Source organism: Sus scrofa, chromosome 3 (genome assembly GCF_000003025.6).
Source record: "Sus scrofa isolate TJ Tabasco breed Duroc chromosome 3, Sscrofa11.1, whole genome shotgun sequence".
Taxonomy (NCBI): Eukaryota; Metazoa; Chordata; class Mammalia; order Artiodactyla; family Suidae; genus Sus; species Sus scrofa.
Genome location: NC_010445.4, coordinates 37,190,433 through 37,209,974, shown reverse-complemented (window position 1 = coordinate 37,209,974; position 19,542 = coordinate 37,190,433). Strand labels below are relative to the sequence as shown.

Genomic DNA, 19,542 nt, shown 5'->3' with positions numbered 1-19,542 from the left:
CCTCCTTCTCTCCCTTACTTGGGCAGGGGGACCATCCTTGTGCGACCTCGGGGCCGGGCTTTGGCTGAGCGGGCCTGGCCCCGGGCAGGTGAGACCCGCGCAGGCCTCTTCCACGCGTGCCCGCGGTGCTCACGAGCAGCCAGCAGGGGGCGGCAGAGAGACAGGAGTGGTCCACGGAGGAGCCCAGCTCCGAGACGAGCCGCGCGAACCCACCAAGCCCGCGCTCAGAAGCCCGTTCTTCCACCCACAGGCCGCTGGGTTCGGAAGGCTGCCGGTCCTTCCTCTCCTCCAAGTGCAGGAAGAGTCACCTGGAGCCATGGCCAGCCCTTGTGGCAGCCCAGAGGACACGGGCAAGCTCAGAGGCAGGGATGGCCGGCAGAGGCGGGAGGAGGAGGACGCCCCTCCGGAGGAGAAGAGGTTGAGGCTGGGGCTGGAAGGAGGAAGCGCAGCGAAGGAGGAAGAAGACGCGCCACGTCTGGGCAGGGAAGAGACCGGCACCCAGACAGGTGGCGAAGACAGAGGTGTAAGTGCGGGGGGTGGGGGGGGCGCAGCAGGAACGGGGCCTGGGGGGTGGGCAGAATGCTCCCGTCGGCGCCAGGTCCAAGTTGACAATTGCGCTGCAACTCCTTCGGGCGGGCGCGGTGTGACAGCTTGTGGGGACCTCCTGAGAAACTAGATGCTCCGTTCTTGGTGGCAACTCCCTTCTTGTTTATGTAGGATAGACTTGCTGATTCTCCCGTGAAGTCACCGCTGGCAGGGGGACCCGTGGGCTCTGTAGTTGGCTGAAAAGGGAGGGGGAGCTCTGTGTCCTGGGGAACCCAGAAAGGAAAGGAGGTGGGGGTTTATTCTGAGCACCCCTCACCTCACAGCCCCATCCGGGGCAGAGCTGCTTTAGGTGTCTCTCTGGGACTTGACTGGTTGTGTGTGCCTTCCACCTGCTAAGGGGCTTGGGTGGAAAGTACCTGGGGACAGGCTTTGCCAACCCTGCCCTGTCAGTGTGTGTGCTGGTGGCAGCTCACCAAACCCCTCGCCTGCCCTTGTCTTCTTGTCACTGCTCCCCAGGCTGGCTGGGCAGCAAGAGTTGAGAGAGAAGGCAGGTGGCTTCCAGCCCTGAAGCCAGTCCTTTCTCCCCATCCCTGCAGAGAAGGACAGGGAAGCAAAGTTCTGTGTATCTCCTCAGGTGCTGCACGGCTCTGGTCCTTGTCCGCCAAGGGTGAGGGTGGTTTGTTGCATATGTGCGCGGGTATGTGAGTCACTCCCTACGTGTATGTGGGATGGACCCCCAGGGCCAGCTTGAACCCCAGGCCCCTGATTTCTGTCCCCTCTTCTGAATCATCCAGTTGTGACCTGGCTGACCTTACATTTGGGGAGCACAAGTGTCTGGAGGACAAACGAGGGCTGCCTGGACAGCTGTCCCCATGGTGTGGGCTGCCACCTTGAGAGTTTTAAATGGATAATGGGGTTGACCTTTTTGTTTCTTCCAAACATTTTTGTTTTTGACCATTTGCTTGGCATAACTCATCTTAAAAATTTGATTTGTGGCTAGTGAGCTCCACAAGGGAAAGGTCTCCTTGCTTCTCCTGAATCCACGCAGGCGGCAGCAGTCTGCCTCCGGTTCGCTAGGCTGCATCAAAGCCCGGCTGACTCGGCGAGGGGCTGCTCCCAGGCTGTGACTGTGCTCGAATCATGGGCTACCTGGACACTAGAAGCAGGTGAATTTTTCTCTGAGATGCCAGGAGAAGGATGCTGCTTATGGAAGGTTTACAGGGACACGTCCTGGAAAGAGCGGGAAGGGATGTGTCGCAGTGTGGAGAGAGGAGAGGTCCTGGGTCTGAGACACAGCTCTGGGGGCTGCGTGATGCTGTGAAACTTCTACTGTCAGAAGCCCTTCTCTCTTCCTGTGACCTCCCTCTTACATGGAACTTTGCCACAGACCAGGACACCTGAATGGAGTGAAGTGACCAGGTGCAGAGGGAATGCTGTGGAATGTGGGTTGGAGTCAGATTACTCAGGTTTGATTCCTAGCTCTGGCCCAGCTGGGTGACTAGGGGCAAGTTACTTAAGCTCTCTGGGCCTTGGTGTCCTCAGTGGTGAAAAGGGTATGTTAGAAGGAGGTCCTGTTTCATGGGGTTACTGTTCCTGAGATTAAGTGGAGGTTATGCATAGAAAGGTTATGCTTAGCATTGCGCCTGGTGTGTAGTATGTGCTCAGTGAATGTGATTTAGTGCTGAAATCCACTCCATGCATCTTGTCTGCAGCCATGCTTAGTTCTGAGGGTGCATCACAAGAGACAAAGGTCTTAGGCCAGCCTCTCCATGGTAAATGCCTTCCAGGGGGTTAAAGGTTTTATGTGCAGATGATGACATTTTAAAAAGGCAGAAACGCCAGGGAACTTTTGGTTCATGAAGGGAAGTGGGCATCTCCTGGTTTAAGGGATTATGTCATAACTGGACAGAAGTCATCCTTGTTTTCTGAACCTGAATGTGATTCTCTCTTTTGGGGGAACCTGAACCTTCTGGGGAAAGGGCCCCTCATGGAGAGGGCATCTTGGTTTTCTTACTTTCTTTCTTTTTCTTTTTTTTTTTTTTTGCCATTTCTTGGGCCGCTCCCGCGGCATATGGAGGTTCCCAGGCTAGGGGTCGAATCAGAGCTGCAGCTGCCAGTCAACGCCAGAACCACAGCAACGCGGGATCCGAGCCGCGTCTGCAACCTACACCACAGCTCACGGCAATGCCGGATCGTTAACCCACTGAGCAAGGGCAGGGATCGAACCCACAACCTCATGGTTCCCAGTCAGATTCGTTAACCACTGCGCCACGACAGGAACTCCCAGCATCTTGGTTTTCAAGTTTCAAGGTTGGCCAAAGCCCAGGCCACCCAGCATCCTCACCAGACAGATTTCTCCTCCTTTTTAGTTTCTATAGGAATATTCTCTTTAAGGAACCAGGAAGCAGTTTCAGGCTGGTGCCAGGAGCAGCAGCTATTTCTTCCAGGAGGAGAGCCATTTCTTCACTCACAGACCATGTCCAAATGGATCAAGAACAACAGAATGCTTTTTCATGAGATTCTGTCTGTGTAGACCATTAGCTCGGCTGAAATGTCAAAAACATCCTTGCTCTTTAATAGCGGATTATTTTTAGATGCAGATCATTTTGGGCTTTTCTCTGCAGAAGCTGCCCGGGCAACACCTCCCTGTCCATCTTATATCTAGATGTTTTTAAGGATAAAATATCCTTTCCTGTCACCATACCTGGTGCTCTGGATGGCTGAGGTTTACATGTGACTAGTTGTCGCTCAGAGTGACTCCTGAGCTCAGCTCTTGCCTTTAAGGAGGGCATTTCTTCCTCTGGTGGTTTCTAGAGGATGCTTTTAGGAGGTAACCTGGAGCCCCAGGAGCCCTTTCAGCACCTGAGTCTTGCTGGATGTGCGGTGGAAGGAATGTGTGTGACTAGTGAGAGCTAGCGCCTCCCCCACCCAGGGATCAGAAATTTTATAGACTCCTTTTGCCTCCTCCAGGACCAGTGATGCTGAGAAGGAATCGAAAAACTGGTCCTCCCAGAGCCCTTACTGATTCTTTTGGAGGGACCCCAGGGTGAGTCTGACCCACAGCTCTTCCTGGAAGGAGAGAACAGCCTTTCCTAGGTCATTGGTTATCAACCCCAGGTGTTTTGTTCAGCTTTTCCCAAGATCGGGCAGCTTGGCATAGATTTCTGGGTTGTTGCTGGGCAGAGTTGAGCTTTCAAGTGTATTAGCTCATCGGATTCCCTGAAATCCCCCGATGGACTGTCCACTCCGGAGTCCCTGGGGTTGAGACTAGAGTAGAAGGTTGTTATCAGCATGGGGCTCCCTGTAGCAGTGAATCCAGACTGTGGGTCTTTTCCCTTCACACTGGGATGGTCTGCACCTGGGTGTCTCAGCTTTGACGGTTGGGGCCAGACCATGCTCTGCTATGGGGGGATGTGCTATCCTGTGCATAGTAGAGATGCTGCTAAGCATCTCTGGCCTCTACCCACTCGATGCCAGTAGCAATGATACCTATCCCCAGTTGCAGCAACCCAGAGTGTCCCCAGACATTGCCTGGGGTAGCAGGAGCAAGCAGGCAAAATCGCCTTGGCTTCAAGCCATGAGTCTACACTTGCAAAACATATTTCAGAGTGTGGGTGTTGAGTTTGGATCCCAGCTGTACCACTCATGAGTTATGTGGCCTTGGGAAATTTATATAACCTCAGTTTCCTCATCAATAAAACAGAGATAATGAGATACAGCCTCAATAGCAGGTTATGTGTACACTCAATAAAATAACCAGGTAATAAATAGAAAATGCTTGGCCTAGCATTTGGGCAGAAAAGGTACAAAACAAACAGTCGTCTCTGTGTTTAGTTATTTGGGTGAGTCAGACAGTGTCCTTCATCCCCTCATCCATTCGTGAGGGGGGTACTATCCACATAAACCTCAGGTTGGATTTGGGTAGCATCTCAGCTTTCTGCATGGAACTCATCAGCTTCCCCCCAGTTCCCTCCTTGGTTCTCAGGGTCCAGGATTCTGGGGGACAGGGGTGCGGGTGGCAGAGCAGGTGGAATGCAGGGTTTGCTCCCACAATGCAGAGTTCCAAAGCCGGCTGCCGGGACAGGGCGTTGAGACCAACATCTGGGTTTCAGGATTCCCATTTGAGCACAGCCGGACTCCACAGGGTGGAAGCTCTCTCTGCCGAGATAAAGATATTTCCCTGGCAACGATCTTTCAGGCTGACATGAAGACATGACCGCCCACCGGAGCGCAGTGTGTCTGCCTCGGCTCTTCTGTAATTTGTGGGGCAGGCTTCTGAGGAATGCTGTGCTCGAGCGGGAAATGGCAGGAGGTTTCCTCATCCTCTGAGAGGGAAGAGTTGGGTGCAGGAGGGTGGAGGGTCCTTGGAGGAGGAAGAAGGCATGGAGGCCATTCCTTTTAGTTGGAACAGAGAGGCTGCATCCTGAATGGTCAGATCCCCCCAGCCTCTGGGAGGTGGGGCTTCTGTGCCCAGAGCAGTTTGGGAGTGTGAGCTGTGTTGCTCTTGGCTTTAATCATTTCAGAAATATTTAACCCCATTGCTGGCAAATGGGAGCTTGATTTGGGCTTCTCAGCTGGAAAGACTCAGACTGCAGGCCAGTGTCCTCCTTATTTCAAAAATTTCAGCAGGATGGTCATTGTCCCTTTGTGTCCACTGGAATGTGACTTGGAGTTTAGGGAGCAGGAGGGACACCAGTTTGGGGCCTGGGGCAGGAGACTCTGCCAGGGCTGCTGGTGGCTTGGGTGGCGGCAGTGGTGGCATTCAGGAGTGGTGCCTGAATGGAGGACATCTTCTGAGATGTGTTTCCCAGGACTTAAGGATCTCCTGAGTATTGGGAATGAGGAAGATGTGGAGTCAGCCTGACCTTCAGGAAGGCAGGGATGACCATGAATTTGATTCTTGACTCTGAGACCCTGATGACAACATCTAATTGTTGGGATGGACATTCAGACTTGAGGGTCATCAATGAAGATAGTTGAGGCCAAGAGGCACCTGAGATGGATGGGGAGAGAGAGAGAGGAGGGGCAAGAGAGGAGGGGCAAGAGAGGAGGTTTTCGTATAAGTCTGGGACATCTTAGGGATGAGAGGAGAAGGATCCACGAGGAAGGCCAGAGGACTAACAGGAGGATGTGTCTCCTCCGACAGTAGAGGGAGAAGGACGCGGGTCATTGGTGTTGAAGGGAGCCCATTTGATTTAATACACTCATGGGCTGTTGCTGGAGTTTTAATGGAGGCCAGTTGAGAGGGGTGCAAAGATTCACCTGAGTCTGGACAGCCTGCACCCAGCCAGGGTGTGTGCAGTCAAACACTGGACACTCCATGGTCTCGGCACTCCTGCAAAACTGTAGTCCATATGTGTAGAGCCTCTGTCTTCTCAAAACACTCAGCTGTCACTTTCCCACGCTACCTTCGAAGCAGACCCAGCCTGGATGCAGAGCCCTGCCCTGGCTGTGGTCCTTGGCCCAGAGACCCTCACTTCTCTCTGCTGGGGGCCACTTACCTTTCTCATTCCTTTTCCAAGTATTTGAGCAGCTCCTCTGTGCCAGGCGCCAGGCTAGGTACTGGTCTACAGGACGGATTGGTCCCTGTTCTGATGGAGACCCTGCTCCGGTGGAGGAGACAGACTCTGGTCCATGAGCCTCATCCACATCCTGCTCCCCCACCCCACTTCCTTGCCTCCTGGCCTGTGTTTGTGACTAAAGGTTCATAGACACACAGCCACACCCATTCATATCATTTGTGTCTGCTTTCCTGCTGCGATGGGAGAGTTGAGTCCTTAGGACAGAGACTGTATGGCTCACAGAGCTGAAAACATTTATGCTGAGAACCTCAGGTGAAGGCTTTTTCACCCCCAGGTTGTCCCATGGGGGCTTGAGTATAGCTGCCCTTGAAATGCACACAGTTCTGGGGTGAAGTTACAGCAGGTGCTCACCCTGTGGGGCTCCAGACGAGAGGGAGTCAGCTCCCCTACTCTTGACTTTCCTGGTCTTTGGCATCAGGGAAAGGGTGGGGGTTCTGAGTGGGGTTTTCCCACTCCCGTGGCGGGGTACCAGACTAGTGCTGTCTGATTTTTGGCTAGGGATAAGAAAGGCGGGAGGGAATGGTGACTTGGTGGCTCTTTCCTAAGCCTCTCTCTAAGATGGGTCCCCAAGTGAGTGTTTGGAGTCCCACGTTGCACAGCTGCCAAAATCTGGTGAGGTTAACCTTCTCTTTGCTTCGACACAGGTACAGAGCCTATAAACCACTAAGAAGAGAGAGAAAAGAAAGACTTTTTTTGCAAGCACAAGAACTCGGGTTATTGAAATTAACATTTACCCTGAAGTTTTATAATGTCTGGGCATGCATATTTAAGCATCTGCCTCAAAATCTCTCGCTAATAAGCAGATGGTGCATTTAATTCCCTTTTCTGCTTCTCTGAGCCACACAGGGCTTCCTGTACGGCCTTCCTTGCAGACAACTGTATGCAGAGGTGACAGCACTTCTGACCATCAGCACGGATGCCCTGAGAAGCCCATGAGAGCCCTATGCCTCTGGGGCTGTTCTGCAGAGGTGCTGGCTTTCCACTTCTTATCAGTGTCAGCAGGAAGGTTACTTATAGTCTGTAGGGTCTCGGCTGCACCTGACCCTCTAGACCCCACTGGCTGGAGCCAGTGTCCCAGGTGGGCTGGAGGTTTGAGTGCAGCCCTAGAGGAGGAGTGGCCTGGGAAAAACTGCAGGGGAGGAACTCCAAGGACAGGGAGGAGGCAGACAGGCAGCAAGGAGAGGTCTTGTGATTGAAGGTATGAAGGAGAAAGCACAGATTTCCAAAATGGAGAGAGGAGCAGACACTGTTAGTGTGCTCCATTATGGCTGGGTTTTGTGAGGTTTGCTTGTTCCCTTCTCCTTGGCTCCTCTTGCTGTGTCTCAGGGTGTCACAGAAACAGGCTCTCAGGAGCTCTGCGCAGCTCCAGGTGTCAAGAGTCTTTGGGGAACAAAGAGGCTACCCAGTGGGTTTCCTTGGCTCTGTGGCCCCTCCCGTCCGGCCTCACCACCCTCGACTGTGCGCAGACCTGCCTCGCCTGTCAGCCCTTCTTCCTGGAGAAACCCGGCAGGGCTTGTGTTTTTGCTCTGGGGCTTGTGTCTTGCGTCTGTGGAAAAGGAAGACTTTGTGACTTGGAAACGCGTGGGCTTAAATTGGAAGGCGGGTGGTGCCTGAGGGGGAAAATCTACTGCCCTTTTCATTCTTCTTTTGGATTCCGTGTGCTGTACGGTCCTGATGGAGCCGTAAGCCCTGGCCTCTAGGAACAGGGCTGGATGAAAGAGTCTCCATGGTCTGAGTACAATTCCGTGGCTTTTGTGCTGCTTATTAGCAACACATATTAGTGTTTGCTCGTTGTAAAGAATTTACACAATGCAAGTACATATAAAACAAAGAGCCAACAACTCTTTTACCTGCCTTTTGTCAATCTTGCTTCTCAGAGGGGACACCAGGAGGGGAGGGCTTGATGTTTGCCCTTCCAAACCTTTCTCTGCGTGTTCAAACACATAATAATGCACATTGTTTAATTTTAATCTTTTTAAAATAAAAATGGGATAGCGCTCCATTTCTTGTTTGGAAAAGCTTCCTTTTCACGCAGTGGGGTGTCTTTGGCATCTCATTGTGGAACCTGGCCTCCTCCTTGCCTGTAAGGCAGTTATCCTGCTCTGTGGATGCAGCACACTTTATTTGTGGCAAAGATCCTCACATACACTGCTTGGGGTTCCGTGCTTGTGTTTCTCTAAGAGGTTCCTAGGGGCAGAATATCCAAGCACAGAAGGGGATCTGTGCTGAATTCGCATCCTGGTTAAATACGTGCCCACCCCTCGAGCCTCCAAGGTGCAGGGTACCATTCTCGGTGGGGTCATCCTCTGAAGCCTGAGCGGCACTGATCAGATGCATTGCCCGCCTTATTTCCACTGGGATCCATCTACACCCTGCCACCCCAGAGGCCCAGCCATCCCACCAGCCCCTCCTGATGGCACTCTGGTTTCTGACTGTGGCAGGTGGCCTCACCTGCAGGAAAGTTTGCTTCCCTGAACATCCTCAGCTGTGTCGCTGCACGTTCCAAGGCTGGCATTTTCCTCCTCCAGGCCTTGCTGCTTCCCACCTGTGTGCCCTATTTCAGCTCTCTGGTCTCAGTTTCCTCAAAGGTAAAATGGGGATAATCTAGCAATGACAGCTGCCTCCTTGGCTGTTGGGAGGACTCAAGGAAGTGACCCCCACTTCTGCAATGCTTGACTTGTTGGGCACGGTCAGCAGGAGCTGGGCAGGTCATTGCTGAGGTTTTGGCATGCTGGGCTATGGCTTTACCAGAGGTGTGTCCAATGCCAGGCCCTTAGTAGCTGCTCAGTAAAGGCTCGGTGTGTGATGGAAAGGTAGAGCTAGAGCCTGGTGGAGGCAGCGGGAGCAGACGAGAGGAAATGGGTTCATCATTGGGTCCCCAGCTGGCAGGCTCCAGGATGAACCTCCAAACTCAGAGCTCCCACCCCCTGCCCATACTTGCCAAGGACCACAGGGCTCTGCTGTGTCTTCCAAGCCAGAGCCCAGGCAGATGCTGGTCTGTGACCTGCTGCACCAGGGCACCTCCAGCCCCAGCTTGGTGCTGGATGCCAAGTGACCCTGAGGTGGCCGGGATTCTTACTGGTTCTGAGCCCAGACACAGAAGACAGGGAAGGGCGGTGGGTACAGGACCCACAATTTGGCCTTGCTTCCTCCTTTGCTCTGGGCCCTGTGAGGCACGTGGGCTATGTGTGTGCACGTACGTGTGTGTGCCTGTATGTTGGTGTTCTTGTGTGTGTGTGTGACCTTGGTGTTCTTGTGTGTGTGTGTGTGTGTGTGTGTGTGTGTGTGTGTGTGTGAGTGTGTGTGTGACCTTGTCTGTGAGTTTTCAAGTCTTGGGTTTGTGCAGGACTAGGGTTTCCAGATTACCTACAGGAGGTCTAGTTAAACTTGACTTTCAAATTAACAATTTTTTAAAAAGAATAAGTATATCCTAATGCAATATTTGGGACGTAGTACACTAAAAAAATGATTCCTTGTTTATCTGAAATTCCAGTTTGAATGGCATCCTGTTTTTTTGCTTGCTCTGCCTGGCAATTCTGTGTGCGTGTGTGTGGGAGGTGTTGCGGGTGTGTGTTGCTGTATCTCCTCATGATGGACTGTCTGTAGGTACCAGGATGGGGATGGAATGGGAAGACCATCCAGCACTACTTTACTCCTTGAGTCTGTGGTGTTGGATGCTCTGGTCCTTGGACCTGGGCTGTGGTCCCCAGCACCTGCCTCCCCCTGCTACCTCTCATCCTGCTGCAAACACAGGACAAGAGCTGCCCCATCCACCCTTGTTTGAAGCATCACAGCCCAGCCAGACGAGATGCAAACAGCGTGCCAGATGGCTGCAAAGCTTTTCCCTTTTTCCCTCTGCAAAGGCCCACAGATGAAACGGAAGCCCTCGTCCACACTGCTCCCCCTTCCAGAAAACCTGGACCGACAGACACTCCTCTCTCCTGGCGATTAAACTACCCCATGTTTTGCCAAACAAATAAAGCCCTTCATTTCCACTACAAACTTCTTCACAGGGGCCCCCTGAGAGATCCACCAGGTCTGATTCATCTGGTCTTTCACTGGGTGGAGCAAGAGGCTCAGCTCTCCGGCCCCAGTGAAGAGCTGCTTTCCATCTGAAAGACTCTTGGAACCAACCACAGCCTTGGAAGAAGCCTGTCTCTCCCCGCTTGGCAGGTTCCACGTGGTTCTTGATATTTGCTTGTGAGTGAGGGTGCACTGGCATCTGGCTGCCTGGGGGGCTGTCAAGGAGGATGTTAGACTTGGCCTCTGAGTCCACTGCAGCCCTTCATGGGAAAATCCAGGAAGGACCTGTGTCCTGTGTAACTGTTGACTGAACTCATCGTAGATGGGGTCTTCTGTTTCCTTGCAGCTCTTCTGCAGGGTCCTCTGGGAAGTGGGTGCTGCAACCAGCTGCACCTTCACTTGCTCTCTCTAGTCTCTTTCAGGCTCCTCTAAACATGCCGTGCTCCTTTCTGCCCCAGGGCCTTTGCACTTCCTGCTTTCTCTGCCTGGAAAGCTCTTTCCCTCCCCTGTTCACCTGGTCAACATCTCATCTGCCAGCTGAGTCACCACTGCCTCAGGGCAGCCTGGCCACACCGACAAAGTCATGGCACCCCTGTTACGTGTTCTCACAGCACCAGCTGTCTCTAGTTAGGTCTTAGCTCCGCTAGAGATGCCTATTTCTTTGGGCATGATTCTTTGATGAATACCTCCCTCCTTCTGTACTATGATCACCATGAGGGAAGGGGCCATGCTTGTTCTAAATTCCCACTGTGTCTCTGGTGTTTAGCATGTGCTCAGGTAGAATTTGATTAATGGATAAGGCATAACCATTTCACAGATAAGGAAATCGAGGCTCAGGAATATTATATAACTTGCCTGGTGTTATAGAGTCCCTCAGAGGTGGGGCTGGATTTAAACCACCTGGTTGGTCTCTGGGCGCGTGCCCTTAACCACTTCACTGTGGTAGCTCTCCAGCAGCAGAAGTGAGAAAGAGTATGCAGGACATGTGCTACCAGAACCCCAGAGGTCCTCCAGAGGTGATGTGGGATCACATCTGCCTATGGACTGTCTCAGTGTATTGCATAGAATGCCCCATCTTCCTGACTTGGTTTTAGCAAAGGCCTTCAGAGTATTTGAAGCACAGTTTTCGGTGTGGGAGGTCGGAGTCTATATGATATTTAGATCTTGTGGTCTGCCATGACTCCCCAGTCTTCTTCAGTTATGCAAAATCCCCTGAGAGCTGTTCAGTTTCTTTTCCCTTTTCAAGTATTCTTAGAACTTGATCCCATAGAGTTTCCATTGTGGCTCAGTGGAAAAGAATCTGACTAGTAACTGTGACATTGCGGGTTCGATCCCTGGCCTCGCTCAGTGGGTTAAGAATCTGGTGTGGCCATGAGCTGTGGTGTAGGTCACAAGTGCAACTCAGATCCTGCATTGCTGTGGCTGTGGTGTAGGCCGGCAGCTATAGCTCTGATTCGACCCCTCGCCTGGGAACCTCCATATGCCGTGGGTGAGGCCCTAAAAACAACAACAACAAAAAACAGAACAAAAGAATTTGATCCTCTAATGAATTTTGCTCCCTAGCTCCATTCCTTACCCAGGTTGACTTGGATTTTGTTAACAACTACTCCAGCCTGTGGTGAAGGCCAGATTGAAGGAAAGCCTTCAAAAAGAGGACGTATGAAGAAAGTGAGAGCCCCTGATGGGTGGGCATTCACTAGGGTCAATCCAGAGTCTGGAAGAAGGGCTGCCTTGTAGGACTGGAGGCATCTCAGGGCTGAGGGTCAGGTCCAGGTGCACAAAAGGGGCTGAGTCTGTTGGGATGAACTTCGAGTATTTAATACACCCCTTCTTCTCCTCATGGTTGGGAGAGAATTGATGAGGCTGCTAAATTTGATGGTGGGATTAAAGACCCTTTGGGGGAATTTACCTAGAATAGCAGCAGTGTGACACAGCCAAGGTATTGATTATTGATTGTCCAAATGTCATCAGTTCATCAACTTTCAGTGATAGCCATAATTTGCATTAATTATCAGTGCATGTTTTTATGATAAAGGGGACATTCAGAGAGCAGTGACCGAGGCTGGGCACTACCCCAAATGATATGTATTTCATGGGCAAGTCTCTTGCCTGCCTAGCTCCAGGTAAAAAGATTCCCTAAATAACACATTTGGATTTTTTTTTTTTTTTAGGGCTACACTTGTGGCATATGGAAGTTCTCAGGCCAGGAGTCGAATCAAGCTGCAGCTGCCGGCCTACAACACAGACACAGCAATGCAGGATCTGAGCCATGTCTGTGACCTACACGGCAGCTCGTGGCAACACCAGATCCTTTAACCCACTGAGCAAGGCCAGGGATCGAACCCAAATCCTCATGGATACTAGTCAGGTTTTTAACCCACTGAGCTAACTCCTATTAGATCTTTAGAGGACTCTGAATAAATGGCAAACCGTGCTGCTCAAGCCCCTCCCTCCGCCCATCCATCTACCCACTCAACTCTTTCCTCCCTCCCTCCCTCCACCCATCCATCCATATACCCAGCCCTCCTGCTCTTCCACCATCCATTCCTCCATCCACCCAACTCCCCTCCCTCCCTCCATCCACTCATACACCCAACCCTCCCTCTCTTCCTTCATCCATCCATCCACACACCCATCCATCCATGCACTCAACCCTCCCTCTTTCCTCCATTCATCCACCCATCCATTCATCCACCAAACCCTCCCTGCCTCCCTTCACCCACCCATCCACTCACCCATTTACCTGATGTTCCCTCCATTTGTCCATACACCCACCCTCCATCACTCACCCAACCCTCTCTCTTTCCATCCATCTACCCATCCACCACAATATCCATCCATCCATCTATCTGCTTGTGCCTCAGTTCATTTATTCAGAAAAGACTCATAAGCCATCTAGTAGATTCTGGGAAGGTACCTACTCTAGTGGTTGAGAACACAGGCTCTGAAATCCAACTCCCTGGGCTTAAACCGAGTTCCACTTACCTCCTAGCTAGCTCCTTGGGCAATTTACATTGTCTCTCTGTGGCTCAGTTTTCTCATCTGATAATTGCTATTCATAGTTCCTACTGTTGTAGATATAGGAAAGGTTAAATAAGATGCTGTATAAGTTCATCATTGGAATTCCCATTGTGGCGCAGTGGAAATGAATTGGACTAGGAACCATGAGATTGAGGGTTCGATCCCTGGCCTCACTCAGTGGGTTGAGGATCCGGCGTTGCTGTGAGCTGTGGTTTAAGTCACAGACACAGCTCGGATCTGGCGTTGCTGTGGCCCTGGTGTAGGTTGGCAGCTGTAGCTCCAATTAGACCCCTAGCCTGGGAGCCTCCATATGCCATGTGCGGCCCTGAAAAGACAAACAGACAAAAAAAGAAAAAAAAAAAGAAAAAAAAAAAAAAAAAAAAAGAAAAGAAGTTCATCATCTACACTCAGGGGCCGTTAGGTTTTCCCGTATATTCTTATTCTTTGCAGGTGCTGCAGCTGACATGGTGAGCACAGGGAAGACCTGTACTTGAACAAATAGTGGCATATGGGGTGCTAAGTTCTGCAGTGGGAGAAGGCCAGAAAGTTATGGGGTGGGGCCTGGCCCAGTCTTGGTGGCTCAGAGAAATGTTCCCTGAGGAACTGCTGTGTCAGCCGAGACTTGCAGGGTGGGGACCAGTTGGTGTCTCACCTGCAGATCCCAGACGGGGTGTGGCCGGGTAACCAGGGCCTGCAGGATTGGGTCCTGATCTCCACTGGCAGCGTTGAGTGACCCCGCCCTCCTGTCCCCTCTGCCGGAAGTCCACCGGATCTGGGAGTGGCCTGGCGGGGAGGAGGTTGGCAATGACCTTCACCCGTCATCACACTCCCTGTGTGGTGTCTGGCAAGCCTGTGCCTCAGTCTCCTATTTGGGGAGGGCGGTTAGGAATTCCAAGCCTGCTTCCATCCCAGGTCCGTTAGGAGGATGAGAGGAGACGGCAAGCGAGGGCCCTTTGGAAATGAAAGCATTCTACGATTTGAATACAAAGTGTTCTGTGGCCGTGATATTTTCCATCTTGTGAAATCGTCTTTGACCCTGAACCTGTCTTCAAAAAATGAAGAGTTAACCCTTCCTTCCTGTCTTCCCGGGGGAGGGAATCTGTCAGACTGTTGTCGCTCTTTTATACTTGAGCACTAAGGAAGGTGCAGAAATGGGGCCAGACCCAGGACGCATGGCTCTGTCTGTGCAGGATCTCAAACAGGGGAACCGCTCCGCGTTCTCTCTGCAGGCTTGCTCTGTAGGAATTCTACAGCCCTCATCTACTATTCAAAGGGGGCATTCCTGTCGTGGCCCAGCGGAAACAAATTCGACAAGGAACCATGAGGCTACAGGTTCCATCCCCGGCCTCGCTCAGTGGGTTAAGGATCCGGCATTGCCCTGAGCTGTGGTGTAGGTTGCAGATGTGGCTTGGATTCTGCACTGCTGTGGCTGTGGTGTAGGCTGGCAGCTACAGTTCCGATTAGACCCCTAGCCTGGGAACCTCCATATGCCTCGGGTGTGGCCCTAAAAAAAAAAAAAAATTTCAGAGGGGGCTTGAGATAGTTTCTGAAAACAAAAGTAGCTGTTGGGTGGGTTCAATCACCTCTACAACTGGGACAGCCCTGGGGTTGAAGCAAGTGGAGCCGTCTTTGGAGTCAGATTTGAGCCCCATCTGACTGGGTTTGAAGCCTAGATTTTGACAGTTACAACCTGTGAGAACTTGGGCAGGTTGTTTAACATCTCTGGGCCCCAGCAATCTTGGAAAATAAGATGCATTGTATTAAAACTTGTAGGAAACCTCTCACCTGGCTCCTGGAGGGGGAGGGTGACCAGCAGGGCAGAGTTTGAGTATCGCAGGTTCCTGGCCCTGAGCGACAACACCCACAGCCGTTCCCACAAATACTTCCCTTGTGGGGTTTTCTAAGTATCAGGGATCATGCAGGCAGGATGTTGACACAGTGGTCAGCACAGTAGCCAACATCTGTGGGTTTATTTTAGTGCCTTCTTTGATGTTTTCCCTAGTTCCATATTTTCCCAACCCTTAAGAGCATCAGAATCATGGAAGGCGGGTATTTATGAAATATTCCCATTCCGGGGGCTCACACCCAGAGATTCGGAGGCTTAGGGCTCAGCCGGTATCTGTGGTTGCCGAAGCTCCCCATGAGTCTCGAGGAACCAGCCTGGCTCTGCCTTGGGGACCCAGTTTGGGAACCAGTCCTTGGAGCTACTTTGTTTAAATATCAGGGTGAGCTCTTCTACTCCATCTTGTGGGTATTATTGTCCCTTGTGGTCAAGCTGTTTCTTCAAGCTGTTTCTTCCCCTTGGACTGAAAGCTCCTTGATGTCAGGGGCATCTGTCACATTGCATCAGTGAACCAAGGTTTCCCCAGGCGCTCAGTGGAAGAGCATTGCTTGCTGAAGGGGATCAGGCTCTAGGGAGGAGTGTGTGGGGGTGTGATGTAAATCTTTGTTCGAAGAACTTTCTTGTCCTTCATCTGCATTTGCTGTCAGTCTGTACGAATTACTCTGATGGAAGCTAGGGCAGCTTAAGCAAGGCTTTGCTCTGAAATAGAGCAAGGTCAGGGATGGGCAGAGCTGCCGAAAATATTTCCTGGGAGATGCTTCAGTGTCGTCCTCGCTAATTGAACTCAAGTTTTCACTCCTGTTGAACACTTCTAGCGGGACCGTTTTGGTTTCTCCTGCAGAATAGGTCTGGTGCGATGTCCTGTAAAAGTGTATGCAGGTAACTGAGATTGGGTTTGGGGATGGATGCACTTCATCTATGAACAAAAACCATGCACTATGGACCTGGAGGGACAGTGTCATCATTGGTTACCGCCACATGTGAGGTGGGACTTGGTGTCCAAAGGCGGAGCCTCCTTTATATCCTCAACCTTGATCAAACTGTTTCTGAACTCCTCACATACACATAGTACCATGATTGGTACTGACTGGGTGATACTTCAGTTGCTTCCTGTGCTGGTCAGGAAAATAAACTGTAGAAACAACTTCTTGAGGGTCCTTTCTTTTGTATCAGGGCTTCTCAGAATGCTGGTCTTAGAACACCTGTGAGGGAGTCATCTCAGATGGTTTCCAGACCTGAAGATTCCAAGGTCCTATGTTTTTGAATCAGAACCTCTGACGTGAGACTACAAAATTAACTGATAACTCAAGAATTTTTCCATCAAGTAGGGAGATTAGATGAGTATATGAATATATGTAATATAGAATAGATTTTAAAAATATATTTACGTTGAATGAAATAGATGTGTAAAAAGAAATTCAAGGAATGCAGAAGAGTACAAGGAATTGGTACAGCCACTGTAGAGAATAATATGGAGTTTCCTAAAACAAAAAAACCCTGAAAAATGGAGTTACCATGTAATCCATCCATCCCACTCCTGGGCATATATCTGGAGAAATCCATAATTTGAAAAGACACGTGGGGAGTTCCCGTTATGGCTTAGTAGAAATGAATCTGACTAGTATCCATGAGGATGTGGATTTGATTCCTGGACTCGCTCAGTGGGTTAACGATCTGGCATTGCTGTGAGCTGCAGTGTAGGTCGCAGATGGGGCTCAGATCCCTCATTGCTGTGGCTTTGGTATAGGTTGGTGACTATAGCTCTGATTAGATCCCTAGCCTGGGGACTTCCATATGCCTTGGGCATGGCCCTAAAAAAAAAAAAAGAAAAAAAGAAAAAAAGAAAGAAAAGACACATGCACCCTAGTGTTTACTGTAGCACTATTTACAACAGCCAAGACATGCAAGCAACATAAATGCCCATTGACAGATGAATGGATAAAGAAGATGTGGTATGTTTATATAATGGACTATTACTCAGCCATAAAAAAGAATGAAGTAATGCCATTAACAGCAACATTGGTGGAACTAGAGATTATCCTACTGAAAGAAGTAAGCCAGACAGAGAAAGACAGATATCATATGATATTGCTTATTTGTGGAATCTAAAGAAATAATACAGAGTTCCCATCGTGGTGCAGTGGTTAATGAATCCAACTAGGAACCATGAGGTTTCGGGTTCGATCCCTGGCCTTGCTCAGTGGGTTAACGATCCAGCGTTGCCATGAGCTGTGGTGTGGGTTGCAGATGTGGCTAGGATCCTGCATTGCTGTGGCTCTGGCGTAGGAGGATGGCTACAGGTCAGATTCCACCCCTAGCCTGGGAACCTCCATATGCCGAGGGAGCGGCTCAAGAAAAGGCAAAAAGACAAAAAAAAAAAAAGAAGAAAGAAAGAAAGAAATGATACAAATGGGTTTATATACAAAGTAGAAATAGACCCACAGAGTTAGAAAACAAACTTAGGGTTACCAAAGGGGAAAGGGGGAGATAGATTAGGAGTTTGGAATTAACACATGCATACTACTATATATAAAACAGATAAACAACATGGCCAGGGATGGAACCCATGCCATGGCAGTGATCCCAGCTGCTACTGTATAGCACAGAGAACTATACTCAATAGTTTGTAATAACCTATAAGGGAAACGAATCTGAAAAAATCAGTTATATATATGTAAATCAGTTATATATATATATATGTAACTGAATCACTTTGCTGTACTCCAGAAACAAATACAGCATTGTAAATGAACTAGACTTCAATAAATAAATAAAAAGAAAAGTACAAGAAAGAAAAGTCACCTCAAATCTTACCACCCCGAGAAACAGACCTCCTTACTCTAAAGGGAACATCATCCTGGACTCAGCCTGTACGCAGATGGAAGGATGTCTAGAGAGATGGGCAGACCATTCTGATCAGACAAAATAGGATTTTTTTTTTTTTTTTTATCTTTTGCCATTTCTAGGATTGCTCCTGCGGCATATGGAGGTTCTCAGGCTAGGGGTCGAATCGGAGCTGTAGCCGCCAGCCTACGTCAGAGCCACAGCAATGCAGGATCCCAGCCATGTCTGCAACCTACACCACAGCTCAAGGCAAGGCCGGATCCTTAACCCACTGAGCAGGGCCAGGGATCAAACCTGCAACCTTATGGTTCCTAGTCGGATTCGTTAACCACTGCGGCATGATGGGAACTCCGGGATTTTTTTTTTTTTTTTTAAAGAAAAAGTACGACATTTAATGTTGCATGCACTTAATTGAAGAAAAAGAAACCGAAGGACTTGGAGATGAGTGGAGGGCCTGGGCCGATGAGGACAACAAAGCAAGAGGGGAGGGGTGCTGAGGCCGTGAAGAGCAGACTGAGAAGGGGGCTGGGCCGGAGAGGTGGAAGATGGGAGAACGGGACTAGAGGGGGAATTTTAGACCTGACGGCTCTACATGGTGATGGAGATCAAAGTGAGGGCATTAGAATGAAGCCATTACAGTCCCTGTTTGAGGCTGCGGTGCCTCCATGCTCCCTGGGAATGTCGTTCATTGATGGTGAGAAATGTGGACATCCTGCACCTGCCAGGGCTTTCTGAGGGACTCGGTGCTCTACTCTTGGTGCCTTTTTATCACCTGGCTCAGATCTGTGGTCCCCACATGCTGTTCCTTGTACCACGGTCATTCTGTGTAAAACGGTCATGGATCGAGGGTGAAACAAAAAACAACGAGGAAGATGTTGTGGGAAAGGGCTCATGCGCAAAATATTGCTCTTTATCCTTTCTTGGGGATTGTTCTTTATTCTGAGATAATGCCTATTCTGTCCCTTTTTTTTTTTTTTTGGCTGTCTTCATGGCATGTGGAAGTTCCTGGGCTAGGGATGGAACCCATGCCATGGCAGTGATCCCAGCTGCTGCAGTGACAACACTGATGCTTAATCCACTGCACTACAAGGGAACTCCAATTCTCTTCAATTTTATTTTGCATTTTCAGATTTTTTTTTCTTTTACAAATGCTAAGGGGTAGAAATGTCTAATACTTACTCATATCCAGTTCTCATCTCATTCTTGGCCAATAGGAGGATGACACCCCTTCCTCCATTTCCGTGGGTGGGGCAGGGCGAGGGATATGACTGGTACAGGCCAATGGGCTGGAGCAGGGTGCAGAGTGGCAGTTCCAGGCTGGAGGATTTAATGTCCAGTGCCTGGTCTTCCAGCTCTGTCTTCCCTCTGCTGCCGTGGCAGGTGATAGAACCTCTGTTACCTGAGTTAAGTTCATTGCGGAGACAGAATCTCCACCTCCTGCTCCTTGGCATGGAAAATGCATGGAGCATGAGTGAGAAAAACAACTCCCGTCCTCTTAAGGCACTGAGATTTAGGGGTTTTTTGTTACTGGAGCAAAACCTAGTCCAGTTGATTGATTATGGTGGTATTTTTGGGGGGAAGCAGGGTGGAGGGAAATTGGTAGTTTAAAAACATCCTTTCTTAACCCCCCACTCCTCCAACAAAAGGGCAACCTTATGTTGGTTCCCAAATTTAAAAAAATAT

General features: G+C 50.2%; 1 protein-coding gene across 6 annotated transcripts in view; it reads left to right on the top strand.

Annotated features, from left to right (window-relative positions):
- RBFOX1 (RNA binding protein, fox-1 homolog 1) overlaps window positions 203–19,542 on the top strand; it is a 2,271,070-nt gene continuing 2,251,730 nt past the window's right edge. For 3 of the 6 annotated variants that reach the window (XM_021088068.1, XM_021088065.1, XM_021088063.1), the window contains exon 1: window positions 203–523. In XM_021088068.1, coding sequence (XP_020943727.1) covers window positions 317–523 — 207 coding nt within the window. In that variant the 5' untranslated portion in view covers window positions 203–316. The remainder of the gene's footprint in view (window positions 524–19,542) is intronic. The other 3 variants (XM_021088064.1, XM_021088066.1, XR_002342915.1) reach the window with 2 other exon arrangements.